We start from the raw sequence: 23,373 nt of genomic DNA, 5'->3' as shown, positions 1-23,373 counted from the left end.
TGGAAGGGAATCTCCTTATTTAAGACCTTTACAAAGGAGTATTCTCTTACTAGGGAACCATCCACCAACACTATAAGTGAGAGTGGCTACACTTTGCATTGTCCACTATCTATTTATTTCCATAACCCATTTTTTACAAGGGCATGTTAGAGAAAATAAGAGGTTATTTTAAGGCATTTTCAAAGCGGTAGGGGTAGAGGTAGAATTAGTCAATTCTGTAAAACTGAGGGGTAGTTCGATCATTTTACCCCTCAACTAAACCCTACACCTCTGCCCATAGCCATATGGTCTGGGCGTAAAAAAACTTCTGTTGCTTCTGTGTGCTCGTATGCTTTCAACGTTGGAAGGCAATTCGATATCTGCTCTAATTGCTTTCCAGCCTCGCCAGGTTGCGCTTGCAAGGCAAAACATGAAGAACAAGGCCACTTCCGAAATCCTAGAAAATGATTCCACAGAGAAAACCCTAACCCTGAAAACGGAGCAGAAGAAGAAGAAAAAACAGAAGAGCATGGATTCATCTCAGAGGGCTCTTCTTCTTCACTCCATATCTGCTTATCTCGACCGTAATGGGTTCTCGAAAACACTCAAGGCATTTCGATCCGAAGCCCTCAGAGAGGTAAGTGCGTTCGTTGGGATTGTGCATGACTCTGTTTTTCGGGTGGTTTAGCACTCAATCTCGTAAATATTTATGGCTTCTAAATAATCGAGAAATCTATGTTTACATGCTTCAAACGCTGTGGAACGATGATCGGGATTATCGGAACAATGCCTCTGTTCTTATTGCCTATCTTTTCCATAGAGGGGAGGGTTGAAGCCTTTTACACCCCAAATATGTTATTCTGCTTTGGGCTTTTGGGTTGGGTAGTTGGCTATGATAGAGCTAATGGACGAAAAGCTGTAACGCCTGAACGCTCATCTGTATGCTGTTTGGTTGGAAAATGCATAGCTTTAGCTTCTGAACAATGATAAGTAATCTGTTTCTTGTTTCTTGAAACCCAACAATATTAACGAGATTGAGTACTTATTTGCAGTGGAAAGTATACTGGAGTTGTCTAGTATAATATGGGTTTGCACTAGAAATTTTACAACCAGACACCTTTCTGCAGTGGCAGTCTGGTAACAGCTGAAATGGCTGAACTGAATGAGTTATTGCTTTGTCTTTCGGTGAATAAATTATTCAGGAGGTTGCAAGCTTCTCAATGGATGCATGATGAATCTGAAGTAGGGTTGATTACCATACCCTTGAATGTTTTACTACTTAAAACTCTGACGTAATTAACACTAATGATGACAGGAGGAAACAAATAAAAGGAGAGATTGGCTAATACTTGTGGTGTCTGATACGGAATAAAAACACTTTTGACACTGAATGTGAGTAAAAGGAGAGAAAACTTGATTTATATTATCATAGGTTCTTTTCCAAAAGTTGTTATGTATGATGATATGATTTAATACCACCAAGGAAATGTAAACGTATAGTAGCATGGTATGAGTTTCAAAATTTTAACATACTAATGCTATTTCCAGAGAAACATATAAGCAAGTATTCTAAAGTCTCTCCATGGTTAATTTGCCACCATATTATTTGTTTTTAATGTGTGCACTGTGCAGTGCCTAGAATTGATATCTTGGCTTAGAATCTTCTACTTCCTTTTGTATTTTTCTTCAACTTTTATCATACTGTAGAAGTTGGATGAAAATTTCTTATGTGTGCACTTGTTCTTATGCATGGGTGCAGTTTGATGATTGGAAAGGACACTCATTGGACTTGGAGGATATGTATTACAAGTATTTGGATGCAAGGTAGTTTGAGATGTATCTCTTTCCTTTGGCTCCATTGGATAAAAAATTGAAGTACATTGTTAAGGAATAATGCGTACTTGGAACCCTTAAAATATACTGACCAAATACTATGATTCAAATGTTAGAGATGAAAACGTGCTTTGAGTAAAAAAAAACTGTAGAGAATATTACCATGCTTTGGCTAATGGCTTTGAGCTCTTGTTCGCTTATAATTGATTGCTTAATATCCATAATTCTAAGAATGCCCATCTTCCCAGCATAACACCCTCTCTCTCTCATTTATTTTCTTTGATTTTTTTATAAGATAACAAGAAAATCCATTAAATTAAATGATTGGTGAAATACAATTTGGACCAAAGAGTACTCATGACAAAAGGGACCAAGGAGAAGATGAACATAAGCCGCATGACAAGGCTTAAGCTGCAACTTATGTTAGTTCTATGCATACCTGTTTTGTAAGAGTCCTAGTGCTAGCTAATGAATGAGGAGAAGAAGAGGATGTGATGGTTGAAAGGAATTGCTTGATGGGTCAACTTGTATGGGGGAGACACCATGGATTTTCTCCACATTCCCACTTGTGATGCTCAACACATTGTTGTTTCAGAGTCTTTTTCAATACTGATAGACTGAGAAAAGCAGATTTTTTGGCCTTGAGACCATTATGAAGAGTAGTGGCTTCCTCCCATTAGAACTGCCCTCCAATTGAACCTAGAAAAAGCACACATCAACTTCTGATCATTGTCTTTGACTGCTTTCAAACTTTAATTTTCTGAAGACTCCTAGTTGTCAAAAGGGCAATTATTGATATTGAGACTCATAATTTGGAAGCATTAGGGTTTGAAAACATGAATTTTTATTGTAAATAGAGATTACCCATTTTTTTTGATAAGCTAAATAGAGAATAGAGAATACCCATTGGACATAGATCTTTCTTTTTCCCATGCACGGTTTAAATATGCCGTCTTTATATCAAGAGAATAATCTCTTAATCTTTCATATTATTAGTCTAATATGAGGACAGGATAGAAGAAGACTTAATGCGTGGTAAAGAAACTTCTTAATGATGTGTTGTTGACTGTAAAATAGGATTACTGGATTGATGCCTAAAATTGATGACTTGAGTTTATGGCATATGTTTCCACTTCAAAACACCTTGCCCCTCCTTTTGAGTCTCATCAAAATTGAGCTTTTATGTGCAATGCAACGGAAGCTATGGGATCAGTCTTATAGAGATCTTTTGGTGTGACATATGGTATCAATCTACATGGATAGATATAAATAAACTACTACTTGGGAGTCTTGGGACCCATGCAATGCACCCAACTTTGTTAAATGAAATTGATGACTAAGGATCCCTATGACATTTCAGAGCCTTTCATGTTCAAACAACAAATACTTATTTCAAGGGAGACCCTAATTAATAATTTATAGCCTTCTCAACATTAAAAATTAATTAGGCTTAGACATTAGACCTGAATAACCATGTTTTCCCCATCAATAGATGGTAGAGGTAAGCATGCATAGAGGTATTCACTCCTAAAGCTTAAATGAACTCGGCCAGTAAACTAATGATTCATCTGGTTGAACCATCAAACCATTTGACCTGGTTGATTGTTAATAGGTTAGATGTTAAATCCCATTTTTTGTTTCCTGTGTTCTTAGCCATTTCCACCACTTAACAAAATCCCTATTTATCATACTTATTTTTATTTAATATAATGAATATATAATACCTTAGGGCCTGCTCGTTTGCTCTGAAGTCTGACATCTGAAAGTGCAATAATTACATTAAGAGGTATATTGGTATTAGTGAACTTTTCTTTCCTCTCAACTCTGAATGTAGAGAATGTTGTTCTGAATTCTGAAAATTATCAAATATCCATTTTAACCCCATATATGAGATTTGGGGGTATCATTCTTTTTTTGATAAATAACATCAATTCTATTAAAATAATGAATAGATACAAGAAAATCCCCTTAGAGGCGCGAGGTGCAGCCTCTCCAAACAGAAAATACACAAACTACAACAGAGAAAACATGAATGTTGAAATTAAAACAATAGTTACAGTTGTGCCCAGAACAATGTTTCCCTATTTACCCCTTGTTTTGCCAAGACATCAGTAAAAGCATTAGCTGATCTCCCAACCCATTGTACTGTTATAGACATATTGGAAAACAAAAAGTTGTATGATTGCACTTTAAGAGATAAAGATAAGAAGAAACGAACAACCATTTTTTTCTTAAGGTTAAAAGATTCCTCTTAAGAGATAAGTTCAAGCCCTTAGACTTGGTAATAATAAAAAACTATAGACATGGTTAATTTTGTTTAAGGGCAGTTCGTTTGCTCTGAAGTCTGACATCTGAAAGTGCAATAATTACATTAAGAGGTATATAGGTATTGGTGTACTTTTCTTTCCTTTGAACTCTGAATGCAGAGAATGTTGTTCTGAATTTTGAAAATTATTAAATATCCATTTTGACCCCATATATGAGAGTTTTTCTTTGTCTTTTTGGGGGTATCATTGAAAAACAAAAGTTAAAAGGAACAACCATTTTTCTCTTAAAGTTAAAAGATTCCTCTTAAGAGATAAGAGTTAAGAGGAAACGAATAGACCTTAAGTTTTTGTATGTATCTATGCTATATATGCATATGCTTGCTTTGGTTATTCATAAAAATATACATGCATTGGTTTCTGTGCAGGCCATAAAAAGTTGAATCATAGTATATTACTAGCATCATATCGTACAAGGTTGATGCTTAAAAACAACAGTTTAAATATTTTAATATTCAAATCTAATCAATGAGTCGAGTCATTTAAAGTCTGAATGCCTTTTCATCTTTTTTGTTTTTATCCTGTTATCTTTACTTGCACACATGCATCACATGCATGGCATGTGCCCTTGCACTTGTGTATATCATGTCAATGTGTATGTAAATTAGATATAATACATAATTATATAAATTTTATAATTAATACATTCGATGTGCCCTTGCACTAGTGTATATCATGTAAATATGTATGCAAATTAGATAATATACATTCATATTTAAAACTAGTTAAATTTTTGTAGAACTTTTTTAAAAGTTCTTAATTTTAAACTCAGTAAAGCGCATTCAAATTAAATCTGAACCTGTTCCAAGTCTGATATGTCAGATTTTGGATTGATTGGGATGTGGATTTTCAATAATCAGGTCAGATTTAGATGTGGTTGGATTTGATCTGACTTTTACTCTTATAGCCCTAAAGGCATGGCCAATTTTTCTGTATTTTTTTTCTATTTTTGCATGTTATGCTTTATAATGTTACGGTTCCAAACGGTTAAACTGTTGATCACTATAAGCCAAGATGGGTGAATTGCTAAAGTTGACCCTGTATGATAGTTTATACATTTTTATAGACATCCAAGAATCCTTTCATATATTATTAGATTAACATTTAAAATTAAATTTGGATGGATTAATAATAATGTAGAATTTTTTGGTAGGAATAAGCAAGCCAAATTAACTGATTTAGTCTTTTGATATTCTTAGACTTGTAATCTTACTCTCCGGATCTGCTATCCACAAATTGTTCCCACATCCCTACCCACATAGCACCACCACCATGTATTGGGAACATCTCCCCATGAATGACAAGGGAGATATTCCCAATGCACAGCTGTAATGTCTTGTGGGTAGAGTTGTAAGTAGTGGGTAGAGTTGTGAGTAGCAGATCTGAGCTCCTAATCTTATATTAATATTTGTATTTTGTTTTTATATTTAATAAAATTTCTAATATAATGAATAGAGCATTGAATTAATATTAAATTAAATGAAGAGATAATCAATAGACATTTCAATTAATGACATCTGGATTCCTACAGTAATCTCTTGCAATCAATGACAATTGAGTTGCTAATGCCTTTTGGTTATTTTATCTTTTAAAAATTCAAAAAAATATATGTATATAAGGGTGCACTTGGTTCGTATTTGGTTCAGAATTTGTTAACCCTAACCTGAGCCCGATGTTGCAGCCCTTCATTCATCATTGAATAGGTGTCTGAGCACTCTGCATGTGTAGCACCTGTGTGGCAATATTTTTCAAATGTGTGGGTATTCTGAGTCACTGAGTCATCTTTTCCCTAAATTGGATCCATACCTTCTTCATTGCTTTCTATTTATGGCAGTTATCTGTTATCCATCCAAATTCAAATCACTCGAACGGTTAAACTTCTGTTCTTATTCTAATTCTTCTTGAGTTTTGTGGCAATGCAGCAATAGTAAAGTGGAGGGAGATATCAATGACTCCAAAGGGCAAGGTAACCTCCCCTCCACGTGCCAAAAATTGCATTGTAAACTGTTGTGTTAAACTGTGAAATGTTGTTTAGGCTTTAAGAGAATGACGCAGGAATCCTTCATCTGGCAACACTTTCCTTTTCCCACTTTATTCAATGGTCAAATTTCAGCTGAGAACCCCTACCCACCTGGCCAAAATAAGCTCTTCTTTAATCTTTTTTTAATTAAAATGTTTAAAATTTGAATTACTTGTCTTGCCTGATGAAGACTCCAATTCAAGGTGAGATATAGTTGTATAGGGATGATCTGGACCATTGTAAATAACATTCTTTTACTCTGTCAAAAAAAAACAAAGAGATATAGTTTAATAGGACTATAGGCCTGATTTTGACCAAGGGAGTGAACATGTTGCCTATCCCAAAGGTCCTATTTCCACAATACATGGTTGAGATTGTCCACAGGATTGTGCCACATGGAAGAACTACATGGAGTTTTCTAGAAAGTTCTGATTATCATATATGCACAGTCATGCACACTTTTACACACACACAAACACGTGTATAGTATGAAATTTTCTTGCAAAACTCTCAGTCTCAGATGCCCTGATTCCAGATGCACTAAAATTGCAGATTTGCAAAAAGTTGCTTCCAAGAAACCTGAGAGAGTAATTAATGGTGATGATATCTCTCAGGAAATCATGAAGAAAAAGAGAAAAAAAGGTAATCTGAGTGATGATGATACAGCAAATGAACAGCCTGGAGTTGGCAATGGATTTGTGAAACAGATTAGTGACTCTTTTCAGAAGTTAGCAAATGATAAAGTTCCTGAACCAGATATGAAAGCTAAAGACAAGAAAAAGAAAAACAAAGCTCTTCCTGATTCTCATGGTGAAAGTACTCAACAAGGGTTGGATGAACTAGATAAAAAGTCTAAGGAGAAAAAGAAAAAGAGCAAATTGAGCTGTGAATCTCCTGCCAATACCTTGGTAGAAGGCCCATCCGAATCACTTAAAGAGAAATCTAAAGATGTCTCCTTGCAAAAATGTAAGACTGATATTGCTGGAGTTGTATTGGAAGATGAAAGTTGGCAAAACAAAGATAAGAAGAAAAAGAAAAATAAGCTGGTTTCTGATTCTCTTGTGAACAATGCTGAAGAGGGTGGCTCTGAGGATGTTGAAGAGCTGAGTAAAAGGAAATCTAAGGATAAAATTGGTTCACAAGTAACCAAGCGAGATACAGAGAATACCTTGTGTGAAGTTCTATTGGTTGAGAATAATGCTAAAACCAAAGAGAAGAAAAAGAAGGCAGGTAAGTCAGTTTCTGAAACCTTGTGTGGTGGGGATACAAAAGAATTTGGTCAAGGAGATCTAAAAGGCATTGATTCCATGAAGGAAGATGTTCATACCTTGGGGGAGAGTGCAGTTGATGTAGAAAAAAAGAATTCCAAGAAAAGAAAAAGGTTGGTTTCTGAAGAAAGTGAATCTCAGGCTGAAGCAAAAGGAAGTAATAAAGATTTAAAGGAGGGGAAGACACGGGGTTCAGCCAAGGACAAAGGAACAGAGCAACATGTAGAGGTAAATATGTTAGCGGAGGCTGATGGACATGCTGGTAAGAAAAGGAAAACAGAAAATGGTCATGTTGATTCCAATAAGTCTCAGGAGATATCTTCTAATAATCAGCTTTATCCACATGCCAATGGAAACCCAGAGAAGGATGAAAAAGGATCTGCCATGCAGAAAAACATGAAGAAGCAGTGCAATGGGTCGGCAGAGGTATGCAATGTCTTGTATTTTTTATCTTCCATTTTCCTTTTTTAACACATTATCGAATTTTACGTAATGTATGTGACGTGCATGAGAATTTTTCTTCCTTCCAGTATCATATGTGTAGGATACATAAAAGTTATTTAGCTCCATCAATTGGTTTAATCTTCAAGTCTTCTTGCACTGCCAAAAAATGAGTTTGTTGGATGGTTAAATATTATCTTTTTGTGTACCTTTTGACTTTGAGTTGGAACATGGCCATTGGTAATCTACTAGAACCCTTGTCTGAATTTATTTTTGATTGATAACCCTTGTCTGCATCTAGTCATGCCTCTGCCCAAAAATATTCTCTTTCATCCAACAAAGCACATCTACTGATTTTACCAGTGGTTTCCTTGATGTGCTCTTTCAACCCTTGTCCAACCTGATGTGCTAAAAATTCAATTCTAACCCTAACCCAACCTGACCTTCCACCTGGGTATCTCAACCCTAACCCAGCTTGACCATGAGAATGGATTGGTTAGGTTGGGTTTGTGATGGAACCCTAGTACCCTACCTACCAAATTTACAGCCACGTGCATACATAGATATCATGCTCATGCAAACACATTATTTTTTTGCGATGTTATATATACATCATACTATTAGTTATTGTTGAAGGTAAAATAAAAGTTTTATTAAAATAAAAATAGAATATTACAAGAAAGGTGACAAGAAGTCACCTGAGAGAAGAAAAGAAACAAACTTCACCCAGCCAAACCTACAAACCCTCCTCAACTTGAGCTCAAGCAATACCCTCAAAAATAAAAACTCCCAAGTCCAGAGACAAAACTACTACCAGCTGATCAAACCCAGACCAGCAATGGATCAAACACCCACAACCACAACAACCCTAAATCCAAACGTCCTCTAAACACATGAAAACACACACTCCAGACCCCCAACCGAAACAAGCAGCCACAACTCCCACAGACGATTGTAGGACTCCAGCTTAACAATGCTCAAAACTACTTAACTAAAATGCACAGCTTCTTCAGATACAAGAGTAGAAACCCTATTGCTTCTCTTAAAAACATTATTTTTCTTTGGTTTCTTCACCTTTTATTAGGCTCAACTGCAAACAATCCTCCTTTTAACCTTGCAAAAAGTTTTGAAACCTGAATAGCTCTGTCTTTTTAACGACTTCTAAAGCGTCTTACAGCATTAGGAAACTTCCTACAATCCTTCAAGTCAATAGATTCATAATTAATCCTTTACCTCAAAATTAAAATCCTCCACTTCATGATTTAAGAGTCAAAGCTAGAAAAAGTGGGCATGGTTCTTATCTTGGAGCTATGGGGGTCTTCAATTTTGGGTGGGCAGTGGGCTGAGTGTGAGGCTGAGGGGTTGTGAAGGGGTTTGGTGGTGATTTGGGATGCTAAAGTTTGAGCTAAGGTGTGCTTTTTCAGGGGATCTCATTCAGTGTCAGTGGTTCTGGATCATCTAGGTTTGCATTGCAAGGTGTTGGTGTCAAATGTGTACAGGCCAACAGGGGAGGGTAGTAAGGAGGAGCTGGAGGGAGCTTTTAATTGGGGGGGGCTTTGCCTTGGTTGCTGGGGGGATTTTAACTCTTATTTGTACTCGAGTGAAAGAAAAGGGGGCAGGGACAACAGGGTAACTTGGGCTATGAGGAGTTTTAGGGAGTTTGTAAGAAGGAATGGTTTGATTGATTGCATTAGTTTGGGGCTTGTTTTCACTTTGTTGAATGGACAGGAGCCACCAATTCTAACCGTGTGAAGGTACTGACTTCCCTTGGGCCTTGATCTGGAATTCTCATGCCCCATCCAAGGTTTCCTTTCTTGTTTGGACTGCAGTTTTGGGTAGATGTCTTACCACTGATTGGCTGCTCCTATTAAACATCCTATGCCCCTTGTGCAATGAAGTTCCTGAATCCTTCAACTATCTTTTCATTCATTGCAGCTTCTCTTCCCAGCTGTGGGATTTGGCTTTTTCCTGCTTTGGTGTCCAATCTTGCTTACCTGAATCAGCTCTTCAGCTCCTGCAAGGATGGCCTCTCAAGGGCCTGAACATAGGGGCAAACCGCTTTGGAGGATTTTCCCATCTGCCATCCTTTGGGCCCTCTGGAAAGAAAGGATCAGCTGAATCTTTGACAACTCTTTTTCTGATGTAGTTTCAGTAAAAAAACAAGGTTATAGGCTTTTTGTGTTCTTGGCTAAGTGTACAAGGGCATTCAGAGGTGTCCAGCTTTTCTCTTTTTTGCAAGCTGTACCTTTCTTTTGTTGACACTTTTATATATTTCCATTATACAGGCTCTCATTGTACATGGGCTGATGCTTTTTACTTTATACAATTCAATACCTTACCTGTTTCAAAAATAAAAAAGAATCCAACGTGGCTTGATAGATTCCTTTCTAATGGGGTTTGGGAGGAAATTTTTTCCAAATTTGGTTTAGGAAATTCTCACTTCAGCCCTGTCAGATCATAAACCTATCCTCTTGAGAAAGTTCATCAAAGCTGATGGGCCGAAGCCTTTTAGATTTGAAAACATGTGGCTAAACACCTACTTTTTTTTTGGCTTTTGTTGAAGAGAAGTGGAGAAATTATCACTTTGAAGGAAGGACAGGTTTTACCCTAAAGAAGAAGCTAATGTCTCTAAGGAAGGACCTAAAAAGTATGGAATAGGGAGGTTTCTGCTGGGCAAATTCCAACTCAAAAAGTAGATCTTCTTAGAAAAATGGCAGAATTGGACAGGCTAAAGGAAATGCATGCTCTTTCAAGGGAAGGTAAGAGGGAGAAGGAAATTTTGAGAGGGGAATTATTGGAGGTGATTCATATGGAGGAAGTTATGTGGCAGCAAGAATCAAGGGCCTTATGGCTTAAGGAGGGAGATAAGAAACATCTTTCTTTCATGCTTTGACTAGAGGTAGGAGAAGAAGAGACTTATTTTTTATTTATTTTTTTATTTTTTGAGAAAAAAGAAGAGACTTAATTTTTAGGCTGGAGTAGGAAAACAGAGTCATTGAAGATCCAAAAGAAGTGGTGGATGGAATAAGGTATTTCTACATTAATTTGTATAAGGCAGCTCCAAACAAAAAGATATTCTTGGGAGATTTAAAGCTGGGAAGAATTGGGAAGGGCTTGAGGGATTGTCTGGAGAAAGGATTTGATGAGGCAAAAGTGTGGGAAGTATAAGTAAGTTGAAGGGGGATAAGGCCCCAGGCCTAGAGGGTGTTGAGTGGGCCACCGATTTGTGTTGTTGAGTGGGCCGATCTATGTTTAGTTTATTTTCCTTTAAATTAAGAAGTTGTTGGGCCTTGGGCCCATTAGTTTTCTTTTTAAAGGGGTTGTAATTATTTAGTTTGAGTTGCCGCCCTAGTAAGGGCATCTTTGTAATATCTCATACTAAAGTTAAATATAAATAGAATGAGGGGCTGGCGGCTAGGGTTATCTATCACAATCCTAGTTGACCTTCTTCCCCTTTTCTTCCCTTTCCTCTGTCTATTGCTGAAATCTACAACTTTCTCCTCTTCTTTTCATAAGAAGCTTGACCGAATCAGCATATAAGGGTTTCTACTTGGTATCAGAACAGGTTGAAGGTTCTGGAAGTGATTCACTCCTGCAGCCCTAGATCGGCCGACTGCATGGAGATTTAAGAGGCTGATCGAAGCTCTCAGGTAAGCCCAATTTTTGGATTTTCTTGAAGGATCTGTATGCCCTGTAGCTGGTCTAGGGTTTCTCATCAGAATCAGGAAAGACTGGAGAAAGGGGAAGAGTCCTGATTTTGTTGGACTCTTCAATTTTTACCTAGGTAGTGGCGCCCTAATTTTTTAGGGTTCCTTGGGGTTTTTTGTAAGGGGCGATTCAAGCTCCACGTGGTTTGGAGGCTTTTAGAGAGGGCAGTTGCTTTTTCTCTCTCTTCTCCCATCCCACAGAAAATGCTGATCGAAGCTCTCAGGTAAGCCCAGTTTTTGGATTTTCTTGAAGGATCTGTATGCCCTGTAGCTGGTCTAGGGTTTCTCATCAGAATCAAGAAAGACTGGAAAAAGGGGAAGAGTCCTGATTTTGTTGGACTCTTCAATTTTTACCTAGGTAGTGGCGCCCTAATTTTTTAGGGTTCCTTGGGGTTTTTTGTAAGGGGCGATTCAAGCTCCACGTGATTTGGAGGCTTTTAGAGAGGGCAGTTGCTTTTTCTCTCTCTTCTCCCATCCCACAGAAAAGGAATCTTTCGTGGGAAGAAAGTCCAGGACACCAAAGGAGTGTCGTTGGTTCCAGAAGGTGTTTTGTTTGTTGTTGCTGCATTTTTTAGTTGTTTTCTGTACCTCTTTTGAGAAACATGGAGGGACACAGAGTTGAATATAAGCCCGGGAATGAAATGAGACCAGTGGGAGGAGGTGCTGGAGACCCCTTCGGAGCTGGGACCACTACTACAGTTAGGTTGGATGGTACAAATTACTTGGAATGGTCCCAATCTGCAAAGATGGCCATTGGGGCTCGTGGAAAATTGGGGTATATTACTGGTGAAGAGGTGAAACCTGAAACTGGCAACTCCCGGTGGGTGCAGGAAAATTATATGGTAATGACATGGTTGTGTAATTCTATGTTGCCACATATAAGTACAAATTTTTTATGGCCAAATACTGCTAAGGAGATATGGGATGGGGTTGTAGAAACCTATTCACAAAGGGAGAATGTTGCTAGGGCTTATCAACTGAGAAATTAGATTATTGCTACAAGGCAGGGAGATAGATCAGTTGCAGCCTATTTTTCAGTCCTTAAGACCCTGTGGCAGGAGATCGACCATCTAGAGACCTTTGCTTGGGAAACCACCAAAGATGCAACTACCTATCAAAAACATTTAGTGAAGTATAGGGTGTTTGAATTCCTTGCTGGCCTTAACCCTGAGCATGACATTGCACGACAACATCTTCTTTCTAGGGACAATGTCACTCTCTTCCAAGCATATATGCCTTTGTGTCAGGAGAGGAGTGCAGGAGGGATGTAATGATGAAAAATCCCATTTCTGATCAGTCTGCTATGGTAAGTACCGTGAAATCTAAACAGAATGGCAATGAAAACAAAAAGGAAGACAAAAGGGACTTGGTCTGTGACTACTGTAAGAAGCCTAAGCATACAAGAGATACTTGTTGGAAGCTTCACCCACATCTTGTGCCGACCAAATTGAAGAATAAGAAAGGAAATGCACACATGGCAGTTACTGGTGATACTCCGCCCCCCTACTACAATTGCTTTGGAGTCCGTTGCAGCTGCTGCAGTAAGGGCTGAGCTTGAGAAGTTTGGGTTATTTCTGAATCAGAGGGATACAGCTAGTTCTAGTTCAGCCGCAAGAAGACAACAAGGTACATGTAGCACAGGTGGAGCTCACTCTACCTCATTTGCCCACACAGGTAGTTCACATGTCACTGCAAACTATGTTTCTGCTTCAGGTAAGGAGAGATCTTCTTGGATTATAGACTCTGGAGCCTCAGAGCATATGACCCATTGCTCCACTATTTTCTCCTCTTACCAGCTCTGTTCTGGCAGAGATAGGGTCTCCACAGCTGATGGATCCCATGTTCCTATTGCTGGGAAGGGATCTGTCAAGATTAATGATTCTATTTGTTTACCCTCTGTCCTCCATGTTCCTAGATTGAGCACTAATTTGTTATCTGTTAGTAGTTTGACTAAGAATCTGAATTGCTCAGTAATTTTTTCTCCTGGATGCTGTATTTTGCAGGATCTGGATTCAAAGAGGACAATTGGGAGTGGTTGTGAAGTGAATGGAATCTACTTCCTGGATGCTCTTCCTCTTCACCAAAGCCATCATGTTTGCAAAGACAGTGAGTCAAAATCTGTGGGTCAGATTATGCTTTGGCACAACCGTCTGTCAAGTTTGAAGTGTGAGGGTTGTGAACTTGGAAAGCATTGTAGACACTCTTTTAAACCTAGTAATAAAAGATGTTCTTCTCTTTTTGATGTCATTCATTCGGATGTGTGGGGCCCTTATCATGTTCCCTCTATGGGCGGCTATCGCTATTTTCTCCTGTTTGTTGATGATTTCTCTCGATATTCCTGGATTTACCTAATGAAATCACGCGATGAAGTACCATCCTTGGTGAGGCAATTCCACCAGATGGTACTAACACTGTTTGGGATGAGAATAAAGATGTTCAGATCTGACAATGCTAGGGAATATTTTGAGAGACATCTTGCCTCATATCTGTTGGAGTATGGTGTTGTCCATCAGAGCAGTTGCTCCTACAGTCCACAGCAGAATGATGTTGTAGAGAGGAAGAACAGACACATCATTGAGACGACAAGAAGCATGATGATCACAACTACAGTTCCAGTCTGTTTTTGGGGTGATGCAGTTCTCACGGCAGTATATCTGATTAACAGGGTGCCTTCTCGTATACTCGGATTCAGCACTCCATTCAACCTTCTTTTTCCTCAGGGGGAGATGTTTCATATTCCTCTAAGGGTGTTTGGATGTGTCTGCTTTGCGCATATTCTTGGCCCTTACCGTTCGAAGCTTGATCCCAAGGCAAAGAAATGTGTTTTCCTTGGATATGCAGAGAATCAGAAAGGGTACGCTGCTATGATCCAGTCTCTGGGAACCGGTATGTTATTATGGATGTTACCTTTTTTGAATCTACGTACTTCTTCTCAAAGGATCCTTCTTAGGGGGAGTGTCTTGGGGAAATAAGTCAGCAGTCTATCCCTTTCCCAGTTCCAGTCCCTGTGTCTACTCCTGTGCTTGACCACCACCAGAAGTCACCTACCTTGCCACCTCCTTTGCGTTCCATTTCATAGCATTACTTACGGCAGAGACTCCATAAGGCGGTTGATTCCACTACAACAGAACTCACACCACTTCCTGTCGATCCCTTGGAGACTCCAGATTCGGCTGATACGGATTCAGGTATTCCTCTTGATCCCACTCCTATTTCAATTCCCATTGGTCCTACTAACACTGTTACAAATAACCTTGACCTCCCTATTGCTCTTAGAAAAGGGAAGAGAAAGTGCACTGCTCATTGTATTTCACAGTACTTATCCTACAGTGGACTTTCTCCTTCCTACCGCTTTTTTCTCTCTTCTCTTGATTCAGTGTCTATACCCAAGGGTGTCAGTGAGGCTCTCTCCAAACCTGTGTGGAAGACAGCTATGCTGAAGAGATGGGGGCTTTGATTAAGAATCAGACATGGGAGATTGTGGATCTACCAGAAGGCAAGGGGACAGTTGGATGCAGATGGGTTTACACAGTAAAGTATAAGGCAGATGAAAGTATAGAGAGATACAAGGCAAGACTTGTTGCAAAAGGGTACATAGACCTATGGCATTGATTCTCTAGAGACTTTTGCGCTAGTTGCAAAGATGACCTCTGTTCGGATACTCCTTTCTCTTGCTGCCTCGTACTCTTGGCCCTTGTTTCAACTGGATGTGAAGAATGCATTCCTAAATGGGGATCTGCAAGAAGAGGTGTATATGGATCTTCCAGTTGGTTTTTATGAAAATGCTGAAAAGGGAAAGGTATGCAAGCTGAAGAAGTCACTATATGGCTTGAAACAATCTCCCAGAGCATGGTTTGATAGATTCAGAAAGGCCTTGATTGTTTTTGGCTACACTGAAACTCAGTCAGATCACACCTTGTTTGTGAAGCGCAGGGGATCTTTGGTGTCAATCCTAATTGTTTATGTGGATGATATTGTTGTCACTGGGAATGATTTGAGTGAGATTGATAGTCTGAAGAGGAACCTGCATAAGGAATTTGAGATTAAGGATCTTGGAGAACTGAGATACTTTTGGGCATTGAAGTTGCAAGATCGAAACATAGAATTTTTATCTCTCAAAGGAAGTATGTCTTGGACCTTTTCAAAGAGACAGGGAAGTTTGGAACAAAGGCAGCTAGCACCCCCATTGATCAGAACCATAGAATTAGTGCATCAGAAGGTGAACCAGTAAAGGACCTTGGGAGATACCAAAGACTTGTGGGTCGGCTACTATACTTGTGTATGACAAGACCAGACATCTCCTATGCAGTAAGTGTAGTAAGTCAATACATGCATGCTCCATGAGACCAGCACTGGAAGGCAGTTGACAGGATCCTTGCTTATTTGAAGGGACATTCAGGTAGAGGCATATTGTTTACTGATCATGGATAGTTGAAGTTAGAGGCTTATACAGATGCGGATTGGGCAGGATGCCTTGATGACAGAAGATCAACTTCGGGAATATGTACCCTAGTTGGGGGTAATCTAGTCTCATGGAAGAGTAAAAAACAAACAGTTGTGGCAAGATCAAGTGTTGAAGCCAAATATAGGGCCATGGCATATGGAGTTTCAGAACTTCTCTGGATCCGTTCTCTGTTAGAAGAAACCGGTGTACAGGTAGAAGAACCTATGATGCTATACTGCGATAACCAGGCAGCAATGCCATTAATCCAGTCCAACATGACCGAACTAAGCACAATGAAGTAGATAGACATTTTATCAGAGAAAGGGTAACTTCTGGAGAAGTTTGTCTTCCATACATTTCTTCTGATCTGCAGCTTGTTGGTGTTCTCACAAAAGGCGTTGCAAAGAATAAACTGGAGCATGATCTACGCAAGTTGGGAATGTGTGACATCTACTCCCAACTTGAGGGGGAGTGTTGAGTGGGCCACCGATTTGTGTTGTTGAGTGGGCCGATTTATGTTTAGTTTATTTTCCTTTAAATTAAGAAGTTGTTGGGCCTTGGGCCCATTAGTTTTTATTTTTAAAGGGGTTGTAATTATTTAGTTTGAGTTGCCGCCCTAGTAAGGGCATCTTTGTAATATCTCATACTAAAGTTAAATATAAATAGAATGAGGGGCTGGCGGCTAGGGTTATCTATCACAATCCTATTTGACCTTCTTCTTCTTTTCTTCCCTTTCCTCTGTCTATTGCTGAAATCTACAACTTTCTCCTCTTCCTTTACAAGAAGCTTGACCGAATCAGCATATAAGGGTTTCTATTGAGGGTTTTAATGTCTCTTTCTTCAAGAGCTGCTGGCATGTGCGAAAAGAGGATGTAATGCCGTAGTTGAATGAACTCTGGCAGGAACAGTTGATTGAGCGGATTGCAAATGCTACATTCATTTCACTAATTCCAAAAGTGGAGGGTGCCTCTTGAGTGAAAGACCTCAGACCAATTAGTTTGATTTCAAGTCCTTTCAAAATTATAGCAAAGGTGCTATCTAGAAGACTAAGATCAGTCTTGCATGAGATTGTGGGCCCAACCCAAATGGCTTTTGTGGAAGCTAGACAAATTCTCGATGTGGTGATGATTGCAAGTGATTGTGTTGATTCAAGATTAAAGTGGCAAGGAGGGTTCGATCTGCAAGCTTGACATTTTTTTTTGATCAGCAACACAGAAAAAATTTCATTAATTATGAGAGAAACATGATTACAACAAGAAGTTGTGAAAGGAACCAGCTATAGAATCTGTCCCAAATCAGTACTACATTTGAGCCTATGTACCCCTTGCTTGGCTAAGCTATCTGCCAAGCTATTAGCAGTCCTCCTCACCCATTTCACTCAGATTAACATGTCCTGTGACAGCCATTTGAATTTTCTGAATTCATTCAAGTGCCATGCTACCCCCTCCCTTTAACAGCCACTTAACCACAGTTTTAGAATTTCCCTCAATAATCAGCCTACTAATACCCAGTTCTTTTGCCTTCTCAACCCCAAAAACTGCAGCCAAAAACTCTGATCTTGCCACATCACCCTTTTCCACAGGGCCAGAGTATAAAGCAATTATGTTCCCCTCTTCATCCCTAATGACTCCCCCAATACCTGAGGGGCCTGGGTTACCCAAACAGCTCCCATCAAAATTCAGTTTCTTCCCTCCATTTATTGGAGGAGACCAAACCTTAACAGATCTTTGTCTTGTAGTTGCAGCGATGATACCCCAAGCTCTGAAGAAATCTTCAAAACAGCTTCGAATTTTTTGCCCAATGAGCTACCTTCAATGTTATAGTTTTGACGAAAGCTTCCTTGCTTCGTTCCTTCTCTTCAAATATTCTTGCATTTCTTTCCTCCCACACAGTTCAAATTTGTGCTGCTCTAGTGCATCTCCACAAGGTCCTACCCCTCTTTTTTGTACAGCTAATGCTAGTAGGGCTAAACAAACCGTCCAACCTATAGGGAGAAGACCAACTGGATCCAAAGAGAGAAGTAAACCAATCCCAAAGAAAGCTAATAAACAGGCAAGAGATAAGATGCATCGCAGTCTCACCATTCAACTTGCAAGGAACACACCAGTTGGGGGACAAACACCATTTCCAGATCAACAGTCTGGAAATGGTCAAAATCTAGAGAATTCACAGTCAAATCCTTCTACAATTTTCTGGTGGGAAGGCCTGAAGTCCCATTTCCCAGCAAGGCCACTTGGGGGAACTTGGCTCCTCCAAAAATCAAGTTTTTTGTTTGGGTGTCAGTGCTGGAGAGGTGTCTGTCCAAAGAAATGCTGCTGAATAAAGGTCTTAATCTGCCAGATTGGAGGTGCTGTTTTTGCAATATGCAAATGGAATCCTCTGGGCATCTTTTCCTTCATTGCAAGTTTAGTTCTGCAGTATGGTCACACTTCTGCAAATCCCTGAATCTAAGCTGGTGCATGCCAGCCTTAGAGCTCTGCTAGAGGAGTGGCATATTCAGAGGCTGTCAAAGAAAGGAAAGTTATGCTGGGTTTCCATCCCTCCAGCAGTTATGTGGGCTGTGTGGTCAGAAAGGAACAACAGGATTTTTGAGGAAAAATCTTCTACGGAAGCTGAGGCCATTAACTTGGCAGTAGAGGTTTTGAGAAGTTGGATGTCTGTACATAATGATTTTAGAGGTAGTATAGCTGATCATACTTTTTTGAGGATGGCCTTTTTTTGAGGTCCTTCATTTTGTACAGCTTCTCTTTGTACACAGGACCGTATATTAATACAATCATACTTTACCTTCTTTCAAAAAAAAAAAAGATCAAAGGTATTAATGCTTCCAATCTGCAAGATTGACATTGAGAAGGCTTATGACCATATAGTGGGGTTTCTTGGAAGAAATCATGGCTAAAATGGGTTTTTGGGAGAGGTGGAGAAGTTGGATGTTTGCATGTATGTCTTCAGTTTCTTTCTCGACCCTTGTTAATGGAATCTGCACACCTTTCTTTCAAGCATCAAGGGGCCTAAGACAAGGAGATCCCCTGTCTCCTTTACTGTTTGTTCTGGTAATAGAAGTTCTAAGTTGGTTATTATGTAGAGGAGCAGAAGCTGGAGTTCCAATTATACCCCTCCAGCTTGCTGATGACACCTCGATATTTTTGAGTGCCTCAATGAGCAAGCTCTGAACTTAAGAGTGCTAAGATTCTTTGAATGTTGGTAAGGCAAAGGATTAGCTTGATGAAAAGTGGGATGGTTGGGGTAGGGAATGTTTTGAAACTCTTCTGGAAGATTGTGCAGCTACCTTGGGTTGCTTGGTGGGGGAGTTTCACTTATTTGGGCTTCCTAATTGGGGCAAAGGCTTTGTTCAGTCTCTTTAGCTTGGCAATTGGTTCTTGATAGAATTGACCAAAGGTTGTAAGGATGGAAGGGGGATGTATCTTTCTCTTGGTGGTAGGATAACTCTTATTAAGAGTGTGCTGTCTAATCTATTGGTGTACTACCTCATTATTAAAGGCTCCAGCTTTTGTGACAAGTTCAATAGAAAAAATGTAAAGGGAGTTTTTACGGGGAGCCAAAGGGCTTGAAATGGAAGAGAAGTGTGGTGCCGAAGATTTAGATGATCTCTTTTTAATTGGGAAATCCGGGAATGTGTAGATCTACTTGCAAAGCTATAGTCAGCTGAAAGCACAAGTGCATAGGTGGGACTCAAGGTGGTGGAAAGAGTCTTGTAATGGACTGTTTTTGGTCAAGTCCTTCTACAAGGCTCTGCCAAGGAGTGATGGAGAAAATTTAGACTTAAAAGGGATTTGGGGAAACCCTGTCCCTCCAAGGGTGGAAGCCTTTGCTTGGCTAGTGGCTTTGGATAGCATTTTCACCTTAAATCATATTCAAAGCAGAGGTTTCCACTTAGCTAGCAGATGTTACTTATGTGAGAATGCAGAGGAGAATGCCTACCATTTGTTTATTGAGTGCCCCTATACTAAGTTCATCTGGGCTTTCTTCTTTGGACTTTCAAGGCTAGGTGGGTGGATCCTTGTTCGGCAGAAGAGTTATTCTATAGGTGGCCAGGTGGGGGAAATATCAAGGCAATGATCACCTGGAGCTGCATTCCTTTTACTGTGTGTTGGGAAACCTGGAAAGAAAGAAATAGGAGAATATTTGATGTTTTAGCTCGATCAAGGAACATCACCCTTGTCTGTGGTAAAAAATATGGGCTGGGTTCTCATTCTTCTAGAGTTTGGAACATTCTTGAGCTGGTTTAGAAGTGTTGTCTTTCTCTTGGCTTTTGTTCTTTCCCTTCTTTGCTTTTCTACTTTCTGTATTGTTTTGTAATCCTGGTGATCTCTCATCACCCTCAGTTGTACATCCTTCTATTTTAATAAATTTTGTTTTTTATTTACTACCAAAAAATATAAATTTTCTTTTTCTCCTCATCCTCCAGCTCTTTAAACAGCTTCCTTGCGAACGCTTTACCCCCCCCCCCCCCCCAAAAAAAAAAAAAAAAAAAAAGACCCAATGTTTTGCTTACCTCCACCTCTATATTCACAGCTTCCTCTATATCAATCAAGCTGGTAACTTGTGAGTTTCATCTAAAATCACCTTGTTCGACTGATCATCCCCTTAGAATGTGCCTCTACTTTTTCATCATCACTTAATGGTTTTGTTCTGTATGTCTCCCTACTAAATATCTTCATATGAGACCCAACTCTTCCACCCTTCATTCTAAGCCCAACCTGGCACTAACTCCCACTGACACCTCTAACATCTCCATCCTTTTTGTGCACTGTCACAAGGAACCATTTCTGACGGACAACCCTCATTTAAGTAACAATCATCACAAATTTCCACATTTGACCTGCTCCCAAAATGATTACAAAAATCAGCATCAATAGATGCCTTTTCTCTTGAATATCACCCATACTAGTCTCTTCCCTCGTCGAAATCCCTTCCCTTTATCTACTAAGAATTCTTGCAAAACATTCGAAGACCATCCACCATCGATATCTAAAATCACTTCCTTACCACCAGTGTTAGAACCTTTCAGCCTCACCTCAGTCTCTAACTTTGTGCTTATATTACCATCATTCTTTGAAGACAACCTTTGATCTTTGTCTGAGACCACCTTGATCACACCTGAGATCAGGTGCGGCATGTGGGAACAAACAGTGGTAGTCACGTGGAGGGAGGAGTTTAAAGAAGAGGAAGATCGAGAAACATATCTCAAAACTAAAGTAATTAATGAGGCATAGGTGGAGAGGAAAGTTAGAGGTGATTTGAATTTGGATGGGGCCTACACAAGTTCTGGTGGCTCGAACAAGGCCAAATTTGGCTACTGTTCGAATGGGCTGCAGGTTAGGAGGGGCAAGGGGATAGGTAAAAGACAAAAGAAAATGGTGTTTCGAAGAAATGGAAGGAAGAAATAAAGAATACTTGGGAAGAAGATTGAGTATGGGTGATTGCTAGGTTCTAAGGAGACAAGAAGACCTTGGAGATTTCAGTAGAACAGACAATAGTAAGAGGCAAATGAGACAAGTTCTGTAAGAGAAGAAGATATTCTTGAAAGGGCAAAACAAGTGGAGTTTTCAGAGCACCTGAAGCAGGTCGGCAACGTTGATGGCCAGACCGAGGAGTTAGTTTTGAGTCGTCTCAAGTTCACCCTCCTCAAGAAGGACTGCAGGTGGAAGGAGTTGTTGACAGGTTGGTTTTTGAAGAAGGGGAGATCTCGAGTGCGAGAATGGTTTGAATGTCGGTCTGTCTATTGGTGAGGTATGCATGATTAACACTGCTATTGAGCAAAGTCGAGGAGGTTGCATGAGGTTCATTTGGAGGGGGATAAAAGAACTGGGAAAGAAGAAGAGGGGTGATGGAAGAAAGAGGAAGGTCTTGGATGATAATGATTGGGGATACGAGCTGGACAAAGTATATAATGGGGAGAGGAGAGTGTTGGGTACCGGTTCGGCTCTAAAGGAAATAATGGAGGCAGAAGCATTAATTCAGGAGGAAAATCTGGAGGGAAGAAGGGGGGGGGGAGGGTGGAAGAGGAGGAGAAAAGGAGTGAGGAGCAGGGAGGGCTGGTTACAATTGAGGACTGAAGTGGAAATTAGCAAGTTAGTAGAGAGGGAGGTGACAGTGAGAAAATCCTTGGGTCTGTTCTTTTGGGGAGGGGAAGACTTTGCGAGAAAGCATTTGAACAATTTGAGAGAGAGAGAGGAAAGAGGAAAAAATTAAAGGAGGGGGAAAGAGAGGAATGGATAGAGAGTGGGACAAAGAAGGGTCTGATGTCCGTGAGGAGGAGGTGTTGGGTGAGGATATGTGAAGAGTCAACCTGGTTGGAAAGATTCAGGTAGAGGGAAGAGGGATGAGGTTGTTAAGTTGGATCAGAGATGTCTGAGGAAGAGAAACAGGAGAACTCTGGTGAGATCATGATCAGAAACCTCCCACACACTTTGCTTACTACTCAGAATGTCTGCAAACACCATGCATGAAGCAGTGTGCCAATGACATTAATCTACACCAGGCTTCTAACACCGGCTTCACGAACTGCGCTGACTAACGGATTCCACCTACCCAGTCTGAACTCCACTGTTTTGATATGATTAGCCTTCCAACTTTGCACGTTGTCTGCCTCTTCCTTGCTTCTTCAGAATGAAGACAAAGAACCCAGCTTGAGTTTTCTTACCTGGATTCCACTCTTTGCACACCACTCGGAGCACACCCATTTCAAAACCTCATCCACTGGTTCACACTTCGCAATTAACAAACTGACCTATTAGTCATGTCTCTAACACCCCTTTTTTTGATAAATCATTTCTCTAACACCCTTAACCGATCAGAAGGTTCCCCATGTCATCCATGGACACCTCCTTTATTGATCAAGGAAAGTACCTATGTAAAGTGCATTATAAACATTAGAACCATTGAGTTCACATGAAAATAGATCATTTCAAGTTAAGAATTTCCAGCTAGAGCACCACCACCAACCAAAAGGAGATGGTTTTGAATTTTTTTAATCAGCTTATCTATATAATATATCTAAAACAAAACTGTCCAGCTCAGCATTCCCTCTCTGTCCTCTCTGACACCTTCTAAAATTTGTGATTTTTTAATTATTTTTCGTTTTTTTTTTTAATAAATGTTATGGTGAAGAGTGTTAATGGATTGTGGGTGAGAGAAGGTGACACCATGGATGAAGTTTTGGAAGTATTTGTAGTATTGGAAGCTTGAGATCTATTGAATGTCCTCTATAGATCAAGTTCTTTTCTTCTGGTGGATAGCTCTGATACCATATGAAGATCTTTAGTGACTTGATATCATTGATGGGCAATACATGGATTCTGTTATATCTCTTTATCGGTAATATGTTTGAGTT

At 39.7% G+C, this 23,373-nt stretch overlaps 1 protein-coding gene across 1 annotated transcript in view; it reads left to right on the top strand.

The window, feature by feature from the left end:
- The first annotated feature begins 277 nt into the window (after positions 1-277).
- The window catches only part of LOC104611392 (nucleolar/coiled-body phosphoprotein), a 38,319-nt gene continuing 15,223 nt past the window's right edge, over positions 278-23,373 (top strand). The window contains exons 1-4 of the mRNA XM_010278414.3: positions 278-616; positions 1,739-1,803; positions 6,059-6,102; positions 6,709-7,850. Coding sequence (XP_010276716.1) covers positions 329-616; positions 1,739-1,803; positions 6,059-6,102; positions 6,709-7,850 — 1,539 coding nt within the window. The 5' untranslated portion in view covers positions 278-328. The remainder of the gene's footprint in view (positions 617-1,738; positions 1,804-6,058; positions 6,103-6,708; positions 7,851-23,373) is intronic.

This window comes from Nelumbo nucifera, chromosome 8 (genome assembly GCF_055504915.1).
Source record: "Nelumbo nucifera cultivar China Antique chromosome 8, China Antique-T2T, whole genome shotgun sequence".
NCBI classification, from domain to species: Eukaryota; Viridiplantae; Streptophyta; class Magnoliopsida; order Proteales; family Nelumbonaceae; genus Nelumbo; species Nelumbo nucifera.
This window is presented reverse-complemented; position numbering and strand designations above follow the sequence as displayed.